Source organism: Aspergillus ruber (genome assembly GCF_000600275.1).
Source record: "Aspergillus ruber CBS 135680 unplaced genomic scaffold scaffold00014, whole genome shotgun sequence".
Taxonomy (NCBI): domain Eukaryota; kingdom Fungi; phylum Ascomycota; class Eurotiomycetes; order Eurotiales; family Aspergillaceae; genus Aspergillus; species Aspergillus ruber.
This window is the reverse complement of record NW_024467310.1, coordinates 240,192-252,686: the sequence shown is the minus strand read 5'-3', so window position 1 is coordinate 252,686 and position 12,495 is coordinate 240,192. Positions and strand designations below refer to the sequence as shown.

At 48.9% G+C, this 12,495-nt stretch overlaps 7 protein-coding genes across 7 annotated transcripts; 3 read left to right on the top strand and 4 right to left on the bottom strand.

The window, feature by feature from the left end:
• Positions 1-17: 17 nt before the first annotated feature.
• On the top strand, positions 18-1,498 carry EURHEDRAFT_377863 (alpha/beta hydrolase; the record flags this gene model as incomplete). Its single annotated transcript, XM_040779010.1, has 5 exons — positions 18-124; positions 185-258; positions 317-517; positions 579-1,382; positions 1,434-1,498. The coding sequence occupies 5 exons, from the start codon at positions 18-20 to the stop codon at positions 1,496-1,498; spliced, it is 1,251 nt and encodes a 416-aa protein (XP_040638545.1).
• A 380-nt stretch (positions 1,499-1,878) lies between these two features.
• EURHEDRAFT_402966 (elongation factor G) lies at positions 1,879-4,485 on the bottom strand (the record flags this gene model as incomplete). The annotated part of the gene is made up of 4 exons (XM_040780182.1): positions 1,879-1,933; positions 2,003-4,032; positions 4,099-4,210; positions 4,271-4,485. 4 exons carry the CDS (start codon positions 4,483-4,485, stop codon positions 1,879-1,881), a joined length of 2,412 nt encoding a protein of 803 aa, XP_040638544.1.
• A 333-nt stretch (positions 4,486-4,818) lies between these two features.
• On the bottom strand, positions 4,819-5,976 carry EURHEDRAFT_412689 (uncharacterized protein; the record flags this gene model as incomplete). The annotated part of the gene is made up of 2 exons (XM_040781967.1): positions 4,819-5,801; positions 5,966-5,976. The coding sequence occupies 2 exons, from the start codon at positions 5,974-5,976 to the stop codon at positions 5,204-5,206; spliced, it is 609 nt and encodes a 202-aa protein (XP_040638543.1). The 3' UTR covers positions 4,819-5,203.
• A 60-nt stretch (positions 5,977-6,036) lies between these two features.
• On the top strand, positions 6,037-6,825 carry EURHEDRAFT_412688 (LYR motif-containing protein 2). The gene is made up of 4 exons (XM_040781966.1): positions 6,037-6,213; positions 6,314-6,371; positions 6,427-6,509; positions 6,564-6,825. Exons 1-4 carry the CDS (start codon positions 6,130-6,132, stop codon positions 6,627-6,629), a joined length of 291 nt encoding a protein of 96 aa, XP_040638542.1. The 5' UTR covers positions 6,037-6,129; the 3' UTR covers positions 6,630-6,825.
• A 697-nt stretch (positions 6,826-7,522) lies between these two features.
• Positions 7,523-8,230, bottom strand: rcf1 (respiratory supercomplex assembly factor RCF1; the record flags this gene model as incomplete). The annotated part of the gene is made up of 3 exons (XM_040784376.1): positions 7,523-7,959; positions 8,045-8,115; positions 8,187-8,230. The coding sequence occupies 3 exons, from the start codon at positions 8,228-8,230 to the stop codon at positions 7,523-7,525; spliced, it is 552 nt and encodes a 183-aa protein (XP_040638541.1).
• A 550-nt stretch (positions 8,231-8,780) lies between these two features.
• EURHEDRAFT_412686 (threonine dehydratase, biosynthetic) lies at positions 8,781-10,976 on the top strand. Its single transcript, XM_040781965.1, has 3 exons — positions 8,781-9,102; positions 9,182-9,398; positions 9,450-10,976. Exons 1-3 carry the CDS (start codon positions 8,938-8,940, stop codon positions 10,748-10,750), a joined length of 1,683 nt encoding a protein of 560 aa, XP_040638540.1. The 5' UTR covers positions 8,781-8,937; the 3' UTR covers positions 10,751-10,976.
• A 675-nt stretch (positions 10,977-11,651) lies between these two features.
• Positions 11,652-12,116, bottom strand: EURHEDRAFT_412684 (uncharacterized protein). The gene has a single exon (XM_040781964.1). The coding sequence runs from the start codon at positions 12,062-12,064 to the stop codon at positions 11,762-11,764; it is 303 nt and encodes a 100-aa protein (XP_040638539.1). The 5' UTR covers positions 12,065-12,116; the 3' UTR covers positions 11,652-11,761.
• Positions 12,117-12,495: the final 379 nt, after the last annotated feature.

The following is a 12,495-nucleotide window of genomic DNA, read 5'->3' as shown; positions in this document are numbered from 1 at the left end:
GGATATACATCGCCAGCATGGAACTGCTGCCCATATTCAAACGGGCATACTGGACTCTAGTTGCCGGAGGCCTATTCTATATATGCTTCATCATCTCCATGACCTATCCCACGGTCCAGCGATTGTAAGTGGTATCCATGTGTACCTCCAATGGGTCCCAATCTAATAACAGAGACCATCCCAGTATGCTGTACGCAAATAAGGTCAACCCGACGCTCTGGCAAAATGTCAACGATGTCGAGCAATTTGGATTCCTGAGTAAGTCTCCGGAGTATTGGCATTCAGCAGGGAGTGGCAGTTACTGATATTCGAACAGAGACGCAGGTTCAACCTTTTCATCTGAAAACTCCAGACAACGAGACGCTGTATGGATGGCATATTCTTCCACTGCATTTATGCCATGAGCATGAGGAAGAATTAGCCGTCAATGAGCCTTCTGGCCCGGCTGAGGACTACACCAAGACAATCACTTTTAAGCTGCTTGCCAATGACCCGAAGGCCAGAGTGGTTATCAGTTGTAAGTACCGCCTCCTGATCCATGCTAATTCTGCACTTGTATAGAAGCTAAATGTATGCAGTCCACGGCAATGCAGCCCACCTAGCATCCGCCCAAAGACCAGAAATCTACCGAATGCTCCTCGGTCTCTCCACCCCCTCAGACCCCGTCCACGTCTTCGCCCTCGACTACCGCGGATTCGGCGTGTCCACCGGCTCTCCCACGGAAGAAGGCCTAATCACAGACGGCATGTCACTCATCAACCTCCTCACCTCCGCTCCGCTGAACATCCCTCCATCCCGCATCGTCCTTGTCGGCCAAAGCCTTGGAACAGCAGTCAGCGCTGCAATAGCTGAGCGATGGGCTTTTGGATCCGAAGACCCATCCGCCATCCAGCCTGCCGTTAAGAACCCAGAGCCATTTGCCGGCGTGGTTCTGCTCGCGTCTTTCAGCAACGTCGCTAGTGTGGTTGAGTCTTACAGTTTAAAGGGTATAACACCGCCCATGCTCTCTCCTCTCAGAGGCTATCCTCGCGTGCAAAAATGGGCTGTGAGCCATATACTCGACCACTGGGATACAGCGGCGCGTGTGGCCCGTCTGGCGGGCATTGGACCGACAGCTCAAATCGACTCTGACGCCGGCTACGTTAGTAAGAACTTGGACCTAGCTATCGTGCATGCCCGGGATGATGTTGAGATCCCGTGGTATGAAGGCCGTCGTGTTTGGGTAGCTGCGACGGGCGAAGGTCAGTCGGACGTCCCTGGTCGTTTGGTTTATGAGAAGAAGCAGGAGCATGGGCCCGGTGAGGTTAAGGTCTGGGAGAATAGGTCGACTGAGGATTCGTCTGCTGTTAAGAAAGTTCGCTGGGAGCGTGTGGGGTATGGAGGTATGTTGTTACCAGTGTTTTTCCTTGGCAAGCGAGGCTGACTCGATTTAGGTCATAACCGTGTTGCGACTTTCTCTGTTGCGTCTTTGGCTGTTCTCAGGGCTTTTGAGGACTGATTGATGCATGGTATTTGATAACAGCTTCATTCCGATTACGACAGACTAAAGGCAATTCCTAGTATGAGGAATTTACGAGACAGTCAAGTCAACTATGTATACATATATATTCATGGAACACTTTATCAGGCCATGGTAACTCCAAAACAGCTAAATTTTGATTCTAATTAGAAAACGAAAACTAAATGCAATTTCCATGTACTGTTCTATTCTACATATCTCAGGTCATCAATCAGGATAGGAGAGTGTAAGGAGGTTTATTATCATCGGATTCAAAAGGCATAATACATGTCGGAGAAGAGAAGAGGTGTTCGCGGGCGAGGGATATATAACTGGGCGGGAGGAGATTCATGATTTTTGTCAGGGTAAGGATAAAGGGTTTATTTCTTGTGTCTGTCGGCCTGGGCCTTGAGATACTTGTCGATGAGTTCTTTTCTGTAATTGGGGAAGCGATTGCGTTAGTAATTTGGAGAAATTGAATAGGGAATTAAGGGAGGAACGTACTGTAATTGGCCAGGAGCCTTCTCGTAATGGCTGAACTCCATGGTGAATTCACCCTTACCCTGGGTGGCGGCACGCAGGTGGGAACTGAAGCCGAACATACCGTTTAGACTGCAGTCGGCGTACACGGTGAACTCATCAACACCAACTTCACTGTCGTTGATGGTGGCATTGCGCTTGTTCAGGAGCGAAATAACGTCACCCTGGAACTCAGCGGGAGCCGTGACAACTGTCTTCATCAGGGGCTCCAGGACGGCAGGGCCACTCTCCGTGAACGCCTTACGGAAGGCCTGCTGCGTGGCGTTCTTGAAGGACATTTCCGACGAGTCAGTCATGTGGGTGGCACCGTCGTTGATGACCATCTTGGTGCCCAGAACCTTGTGACCAATGAGTGGGCCCTTGTCGCAAGCAATGTGGAATCCCTTTTCACATGCAAACAGGAACTTCTCCGAGATGCTACCTCCCACGATTTGCTCTTCGAAGCAGTTGTCTTCCAGCTTGCCGGTTGGCTCCATCCAGCCGACAACACGGGCGTATTCTCCGGGACCTCCCGATTGTTTCTTGAGCAGGTGGTCGAAATCAATACGGCGACCGATGGTCTCACGGTAGGCGACCTGCGGTGGGCCGGTTTCACAGTCGACGCGATATTCACGGCGCATGCGCTCGATGTAGATGTCCAGATGCAGTTCACCCATTCCCGAGATGAGGGTCTGTTCACTCTCGGTGTCGTAGGTCACACGGAAGGTAGGGTCTTCTCTCTGGAAACGAGCCATGGCCTTGGAGAAGTTGGCGGAGTCCTTGTTGTTTTTGGGCTTGATAGAGAGCGAAATGACAGGTTCAGGAACGAACATGGAGGACATGCTGTAACCCAGTTGTCCGTCGGTGAAAGTGTCACCGGAGGCACAGTCAACACCGAAGACTGCACAGATTTCACCAGCACCGATCTCCTGGACTTCCTCCATTTCGTTAGAGTGCATACGCACAATACGGGGAACCTTGATCTTCTTGTCATTACGGGCGTTGAAGACGTTGGCTCCCTTCCGCAGGGTACCTTGGTACACCCGAATGTAGGTCAGCTGTCCAAAGTTGCTCTCTTCGAGCTTGAACGCCAAACCGACGAAAGGCAAAGAGTTGTAAGGGACGAGTTTCACGGAAGCTTCGTTGCGCTTCTTGTCAAGAGCAGTGTTCTGCACCTCAGATGGGTTCGGGAGGTAGTCAACAACACCGTCCAGCATGGGCTGCACAGTCTTGTTCGCCAGTGCGGATCCCATGAAAACCGGAGTAAACTTGAGTGAGATGGTTGCCCGTCGGATGGCGGCCTTAATTTGGTCTTGCGTGGGTTCTTGCTCGTCCAGAAAAAGCTCAGCCATTTCGTCGTCGACATCGGCGAGAATCTCGACGAGCATCTTCCTCCGCTCTTCCACCAATGACTTTAGTTTCTCAGGAATCTCATCCGAGATGTGAATTTCTTCACCACTCTCTCCGACATTGCGGAGCGTCTTCATCTGGACCAAGTCCACAACGCCCTCGAACTCGTCTTCGGCTCCAATGGGCACCTGGACAGCGGCAGCGGGGATCTTGAGCTTGTTATTGATCTGGTCAATGGCCTTGAAGGGGTTGGCACCCATACGGTCCATCTTGTTGACGAAGGAAATACGAGGAACGTTGTAACGTCTCATTTGTCGGTCGACGGTGATGGTCTGCGACTGCACGCCCGAGACGGCACACAGAATCATGACTGCACCGTCCAGAACACGCAGAGCTCTCTCAACCTCAATTGTAAAGTCAATGTGTCCGGGAGTGTCAATCAAGTTAATGTGGTACTTCTCATCCTTGCCCTCCTCGTTCTTCTTCACCCAGTCACAGAAGGTAGCTGCAGACTGAATGGTGATACCCTTCTCACGTTCGAGATCCATGGAGTCCATCTTTGCGCCAACGCTGTCCCGACCACGAACTTCGTGGATAGCCTTGATACGACCGGTGTAGAAGAGAACTCGTTCGGTTGCGGTGGTCTTGCCGGAGTCGATGTGTGCCTAAACAACGATGCCCTGTCAGACCCCGGGAGCTGTCTCATTCTCAAAGAAGGTAGATGTCCATACCGCAATACCAATATTCCGAACTTTCGACAGTCGTGCGGCTTCAACGGGATCTAGGTTATCAATGATAGCTTCTTGCGAGAGTGTTTCCGGATTCGACGATGCAGCTTCGAGCCTAATAAACAACAAACAATTAACAAAACCAATCACAGTATTAAGAGAAGAAGACACTCACACTGCAGTTGCCGTAGCCGAAGCATGTCTCCTCTGCTGCCATTGCGAGTTGCAGGCAGTCTGGTAAGCCGGCCCAGCAACAATGGGGCTCCGGAAAGCGGCCGTCGAGGAAGCGCATCGCCTAGCGAGGAATTGCTGAGACTGGAGTCGAGTAGACGATTTGGTCAGGCCAGAAACGGCACGGTATTGCAACCGTGCAAGAGCTGGAGATCTCATGGCTGTCCGTCGGCCGCCCACACACAATAAAAGAAAGTTGAGGCTTTCTTTTCTTGCAATTCCTTTTCCCCGTCGCGATTTCGCTTTGCGGAAGAGAAAAATTTGGAGACAGGTACAGGTCACGTGGAAGCCGTCTTATTGGTCATTCGCTTAGTATCAAATATTCCTTAACGCTGACTGGACATTTGATCCAACAGCTGGTAGTTAGAGGAATTATGGAGCAATTACATGGATTGGTCTCATTCGAGAAAATATTGATTATATGTGCTGATATCGGGTGAGTTATTATCATTGTTGTATCTACGCCAGATCAGATATGATACTAAACTTGTCCATCGTAGCAGGATACCCGCTAGAAAATGTTCCTTTCATTTGTAATTTTAATGTAATTGGTATTGCAATATGGAAGCTGACCTGGTTTTATTAGCATTGAATGAAAAGATGAGATCAAATAAGATCGTATATGGCAAGACCAGCTTAAACCTTCGGAAGCTCGAGGCCAACTAACCACGGCGGCTACACCGAATATTCTCCAGTAGTACCCTCAATAGCAGCATTGACGAATAGTACATGGGTGCCATCTTGAATTGTATGCGGGTCGCTGTTGCGGTGGCTGGTCATGTAGAAGGTCTTGTGGGTCTTCTCCTGGATAATATCAGAAAGCCTTCCAACCACAAGTGAATTCTCGTTGTCAATGCCAGTCATATGAGAAGGTTCCTCACTGAAACCTTCCCTCCATGCAACGAGTTTTACAACCCAGTCCTTGTGGATGTGACCAAAGCAGTGCATGCGCGGTCTGGGCCCGAGCAACAACTCCAAATAGATCCGAACTACCTGTACGTTGACCATTAGCGTAATCCATGATGCCTTTAGGCAGTTCATGTGTGATGGCCACATCAACATCGCTCGTAATCGCAAATTCATGGCCTTGGCCGGGGCGGTACTGAAAACACCAGTCTCCAAGGGAAGGAGTGTGTGGGCTGGCATAGATGATTAATGAAGCTCTAGTCCGCACAGTAAAATGATGCGTTCCTTCGCCCAGTAGTATAACCTTGCTATTGTCAAACACGCTCCTGATTTCATAATGACTGCCGTATACTCTCCGGACTAATCTTGGATCCAAAGGCTCATTTGCTTCTGCAACTTTCTTCTTGAACATAGGCGTATCTAGTGTGAGATCGTGACTTCCGGCAATAGCTAGCCTGAGAGAAGCGTCGCTTCTTTCAAAAAGTCGGATAGCGCTTTTGGATCCATCGAGCTTAAATTTCATAGTGAGATCGCCGTAATGTATGGCCACTTCGGCGGGCTGGGGATATCTGTTGGGGAGGTTAATACCATATGTGTCTGTGATGATAAAGGAAGGGATTTGACTTTATTAGTAGAGGCCATCGTAATGTCAAGACTATGTCTTCTAAGGTCCGTAGTTGGGCATAGTTGTTGAAGATACGAAATTCAAAGAGATAGGTGCATCCAAAGTCACGTGAAAGTCATAGCGAATTGGCAGACTATACCAGATACGGCAATCGGTCGTCACGTCACCCAGGAATACTACTGGTCCGCGTATTTCAACAACAACAGAGTTCTCTATATATTCACAATTTCTTTAATACAAAGCGCATAGCGCTCCTGGCATGCTAATAGCAGATGCGGACGTCATTGAGACTACTCGCGGCCATTGCCCGCGACCAACCGTCAAAGTTGAGGAAGCCGGTTGTTAGCTTCGACCATGTGAGTTGTTGGCATATGACTATATAAGCGAAAACTGCTTTGCTTTGCTATATCTCTGTGATAAAATTTCAACAATAGTCGCTAATAGCGGTATCTCCAGTTCATCCAAAGACAACGAGTCTTGGGCTTATGGAGAGAAATCGTCAGAGCTCTGAATAGTGAGCCTCTTCGTCTCAACTCTGGATGGAAGTCAACCAGCTGATTGAATTGAAGAAATCCCCAACTCGCCAACAAAGGTTGAATTACGAAACTATGCTCGCGAGGAGTTTGAGCGCCACCGCAAGGTAACCGACTTGGTAAGTCGTTAATACTGTAGGATGCTTACGTATTAAACTAATTGATTGTAACAGCAACATATACGGTATCTACATTCGGTAAGAATTGCATTTTCTGTTTTTCTTTCTCGCATTATCTGATATCTGACACTTGACAGACTGGCAAGTCGGAGTTTCAGACCATGAGACGGTATATCGATGAATTGGTGGGTTAACACCAAGAAGTTTATGCCTCAAGTACCTTATAGTCCATAAAAAATGGCAGAAACATCAGAAATATCCTGCCAAAACATGTATATATGTACTTATATGAATGGATTTCTTCAGAACCACTGTAATGTCTAGTTCCCGCCACCTATCTTCTGTATGCTACGGTTCCTAGTGTATCCCGGAGTAATTCGCTCTTCTTTCGATTCTAGAAGCACATAAAAGTCAGTCCTTCTTCTTAGTAATGACGAATACTAGAAGCAAATCATCGAACTCACGACTTCAACGAACTGCTCCTGTCCACTTGTGCCCTGTGTACACTACCCTTTTCTAGATCCTGGTCAACCGGAGCCCTGCTTCTATCGGCCGAAACTCCTGTCGTATTTTGCGATTCTGCGCCTGAAAGTTCTTTGACATTGTTGGACCTGTTTCGGGCATGTTCCAAGAGAGTATCTGCGACGAAGTATGGGTTAGAGTATTGTGGTTTGCCGGATGGACTGGATCAGGACTTACTTGTTGACGGTTCTTTGCGAGATATATCGGCAGTGAATTCAGGCATTTGCAACTGATAGATAAAGTATCGCTTTTCTTGGATAGGACTGTAGTGAAGGTATTGTTGTCTACTTCATTTGGTTTATATACTCGACCTAGGACCGTTACAACATTATACGTCATGAGCCATAAAAATACTTCCATGTCTAAAGGCAATACTCATAAAGAAAGGGAACCAATGCTATAGAAGGCCCGAGACGTATGTACAATGATATAAACCACCAAACAGCTCAATCCGCCATTTCAATCCACCTAAATGTCATTTCACTTCAACCTTATCCTCGCCCCAACACCATATCCCTCACAGCATCCAATACCCCAAGCGAACTCTTCTCATCACCAGGTTCTAAAGCAGACCGAGCCGTATCCTGCTCAAGCGCCGCCTTAGCAGCCCCCTTCCGCTCAGCTTCCTTGGCAGCCGCCTCCATAGCAGCATGCCTCTCCCTCCAATCCCGATCCTCCTTATCACGAATCTCCAGTTCACGTAACCACGCATCGCGCTTTTCCTGGGACCTCCGTACCTCGACAGCCTTCTCGAATTCTCGGCGCTGCTGGCGTTCCGTCTTGAAATACATGCCCCCAGCGACGATAGCGACGAGGGTGAATCCTTGGGCGTAGATACGGGCGCGGAACATCCGGTTCATTTCCACGGAGTCACGGGCTTTCATAGAACGGTAGGCGCGGTATAGGGCGTAGCATGTTGCGGCGCATCCTGGATTTAGAATAGGTTGTTAGACCTGGTTGTCCACCGTCCGACATTTGTAGTTCCCACAGTACTGGGGTGGGATTGGACTTACCAAGCGGAATCAAGGGCTCCTCCTTGAGTCTTCTGGTAAACTTTTGAAAAGATGATTCCTCCTTGAATTCACTACATCGTTCACCTGTTAGCTTTTCCTGCGCCCGTAACGGAAGGCGGTTATATAGAGGTTCGGCACGTACGGATGGTCATCGAAAGACGAGGGAAGAGGTTCGCGGGTGCTCATATTGTCGACTGTAGCGTAGTATACGACGACGTTGGAAAACCAGAGGCGTTGGATTCAATTAAGATCGATCGAGGTTCGGCCGTTCCGGATCAATCACAAGCGGAGCTCCGAGTCGCGCAGAGTCGGATCGGTCTCTGTATTCGTAGCGGAACACGCAGATTGACTGTACAAGTCCAATTTCGTTCTATTGAGACCGTTCAATGTTCCTAGAGAGAATAGTGGGCTTTTGTAGTATCAGTTGATGCGGAACATGACGTCGCAAAAGCGAGTTGATGCCAAGCGATTTTCTGTGTTACGCGTATTACAGAACGATACGGTAAGTAACGGCCGGTATCTAGTAATAGTCTGGCCAATTAGATGAAATTAATGGGACAAGGACCCCGTACGGAATAGATACTGAGGAATTGTAAATCAAGTCTTGTGCCTTACATGTATTTATCACCTGAAAGAACGTTCGAGGCTATTTACAATGTTTTCTGTAGTTCTGCTGCAAGTGATCATCGTTCATGCAACACCGCTGCATCCGTAAAGGAGGGGCTTAGGGCCCAGGCTTAGGGTTGATGACTCATAGACCGTCCCGCAGTCACGGGGTTTTCCAAAAAGTAAACGCCGATGGTCTCACAAGCTACTTCGAAGCCTTATCGCTGCTTCCAACTCTGCTCTCTGAGCTGTCTTTTTATTCAATCCAGCTTGTGAGAAAGACAACCATGACTGACGGTTCGACAACCCCCCTTGCTGCCAAGGTGAATAACCTGGCATTGACCGAATACGCCGCTGCCCCGACGCCGCCATCGGAGAAGGTTGACCAGTTAGGATCGGCGCCGGATTGGGGCATTGCAGACTCGTTCCTGCTTCCAAATGGGTATCCAGACGTGAGGTTATGCCTGTCTGTGTAATTGTTTGATTCAAAGACCATCTTTGTTTGCTAATGCAAGTTCGTCATGGGTCTAGTATCTCCGATTGATTTTGACGTCGCGGGTTTACGATGTCATCGAAGAAACACCACTGCACCATGCTGTCAATCTCAGCAATCGCCTCGAATGCAAGGTCCTTCTCAAGCGAGAGGACATGCTTCCCGTCTTCAGTTTCAAGCTCCGTGGAGCGTATAACAAGATGGCGCATTTGCCTCCGGAGAGACGGTGGAAGGGTGTCGTTGCTTGCTCTGCAGGTCAGCACTTTGTCTTCCTAGGAGAGAAGGCAGTTGCTTATATCTGAACAGGTAACCATGCGCAAGGTGTCGCATTTTCTGCCCGCCACTTAAAGATCCCCGCCACCATCGTGATGCCCTCCGGTACCCCCGCGATCAAGCACCTGAATGTTTCCCGTCTCGGTGGCAGTGTCATTCTTCACGGAAACGACTTCGATGCGGCCAAGGAAGAAGCACATCGGTTGGAGAAGCAGCATGGACTTACTAGCATCCCGCCGTTCGATGACCCGTACGTCATCGCCGGCCAGGGAACTATCGGAATGGAAATTGTGCGCCAGGCAAACCTACAGAACTTGGAGGCTGTCTTCTGTGCTGTCGGTGGAGGAGGATTGATTGCTGGTATTGGTGTCTACCTGAAGCGTATTGCACCCCACGTGCGAATCATCGGCGTGGAGGCTGATGACGCTAATGCCATGGCCCAGTCTCTGAAAATGGGCGAACGCATTCTTCTCAAAGAGGTTGGGCTTTTCGCTGACGGAGCAGCTGTCAAGACAGTCGGTGAGGAGCCATGGCGCCTGGCCCGCGATGTGGTAGATGAGGTCATCCAGGTTACGACAGATGAGACGTGCGCGGCGATCAAGGATGCCTTTATGGACACCCGGTCTATTATCGAACCGGCCGGTGCCCTGGCTCTTGCTGGTTTGAAGAAATACATTGCGCAAAACCCTAGCCCTGATACCAGCCGGGAACTGGTTGCTGTCACCTCGGGGGCAAACATGGACTTTGATCGGTTGCGTTTCGTCGCAGAGCGCGCTGCTTTGGGTGAGCGGAAGGAGGCTCTCCTGAGCGTCACCATTCCTGAGAAGCCTGGCTCGTTCGCAAAACTCATTGAGGTTGTCATGCCCCACGCCGTAACCGCCTTTAGCTACCGGTACGCCCGTGTTGAGTCCGCAGATATCCTGATGGGTATCTCTCTATCGGCATCAACAGGTCAGAGAGACCTAGCCAACATTATCAAGCAATTGACCAGGGAAGGAATGTCCGCGAAGGACCTGAGTGATGACGAGCTCGCCAAGCGGCATCTGCGTTTCCTGGTCGGTGGCCGCTGTGAAGTTCTGGACGAGCGCCTGTTCATGTTTGAGTTCCCCGAACGTCCGGGTGCTCTGGCCAAGTTCCTCACCACTCTTCGACCTAACCAGAACATCTCTCTGTTCCACTACCGTAACTACGGAGGTAATGTCGGCAAGGTACTGGCGGGTATCCAATGCCCCGAATCCGAAAAGGAAGACCTGGAGGCTTTTCTTCGGGATCTAAGTTATCCGTTCAGTGAGCACACTGACTCTCCCACATATCAGACCTTCCTCCGCAATTAAGATATTCTTACGCGAAATAACGGAAACGAAAAGTTTATATTGAATTCAGTGTTGATTTCACGGGGTTGAATGCTCCTGTTAGGCGTTCGGATTAGTACATGAGACAGAATGTGTGATGTAATCTTGTTCCTCAACATGATGTATAGTTTATTCGAATAGATAATAGAACGAGGAATGCTGTTTTTACAACTAGAATATAGGGACCTGTGAAAACAACGCCGTAAATGACAACCTCTGACGCCAGAAATGGCCTCCATTCCACCCGTAACTTTGGACGGCGAGGTGCCAAATGTGAGGATCCTGAGTTGATAAAGGGCTGGTTTAATCGAGTTCAAGGGACCATCCAAAGATATGGCATTCTGGAGCAGGATGTCACAACCTGGCTTCTCTCGTATCGTACCTAGGGTTCTAGTTAGTTGTATTTCGAGACAGGACACTTACCCTAAGTGTCTTCCAAGTAATCGTATGCTCAATGGCCATCCAGGTCCTCTGTATATCACGTCGAAGGTATCTCGCCCCCTCCAGGCTTCGTAAGGTGATCAACAAGTAGAAACGGTAAAGGTAACGAATAGAGAAACAAGGCCAACCGAGCACGTATGCTGGGTTGTTGGTTAAGTGCGGACGAGTCAGAAAGTAGAAGGTATTGTCTTTTTTGATATCAGCATCCGTGCCAAAGTTCTTCCCAACATGTTTGAAAAGATGAATAGCGTCAGAATTGTCTCTAGAAGGACACACAATACAGAAAAATGAAGAAGAAAAAAGTGATGCTCAAGCGAAACAAGAGCCTATTTATGCCAAACAGTCTTCTAGAATACTGCTTGGTTTCGCAAGGCCATGCTCACCCACTGATCATCCCAACATTCACCTGGCCATCACCCTTAGACCGGCAATGAGAAAAAGGCATAACGTGACCCACATGCGAATGTCACACACGGGCGAATGTCACACGAAATCGCTCCGCCGCGACTTTAACCCCAATATTTCCACCAACGCACATAAATTCCATTAAAATTACCCAGAATCGCCTTCCTCAGACATCTCTACTACTATCTGACAGGAACGTGCATTGTGTCCAGCTTTTCCGCAATTGCCACAGCGCCGTGCGCGTGTCTCGGTCCGCAGTTGCTGACCAGCCCCATTGCATGTTTCCTCCTTCAGTTGTACCTCAACCTCCATTTGATCCCCTAATTCTTGAGCTTCCTGTATAGAAAGTGACCCTCCTTTCCTTAGACGTGTTTTTTTAGCCCTCCGGCGTTTGCTAAGGGCCTCATTTGCCGCCTGAAGTTCATGAATCTCTGCTTCCATCAAATCCATCTTATGCATTATCTTCGTTGTGCCTTTCGCGAGGATGTCAACAGCATTCAGAATTGATGATGGAGAGCTATCTTGGTGACGAGAGATTCGGTTTTTGATAAGGTTTGTCTGGGATGACGCCTCAATTGGGTTATTTGGTGTTTTAGAAACCCAGCTATGGGAACTAGTCGGCCGCGAATTCGACGGTGTTGGCGTTTTGAATTGGACATCAAGCTTAGATATTACCCTTTCAGGGTTGAAAGGGATAAGGCCAGCCCCTTGAAAGCCACCTTTGATATTTTTTTCTGTCATGGTGGCTTGGTATGCGGTGTAAAATGCAGGAAAGAAATCTTCTTTAGTGATATGGGTGACACGCGCCCGCATAAGCCCTTCAATATGCTTACCATAAGCAATCTTCAAGGGACTAAAGTATCCAACATCAAGAGGCTGGA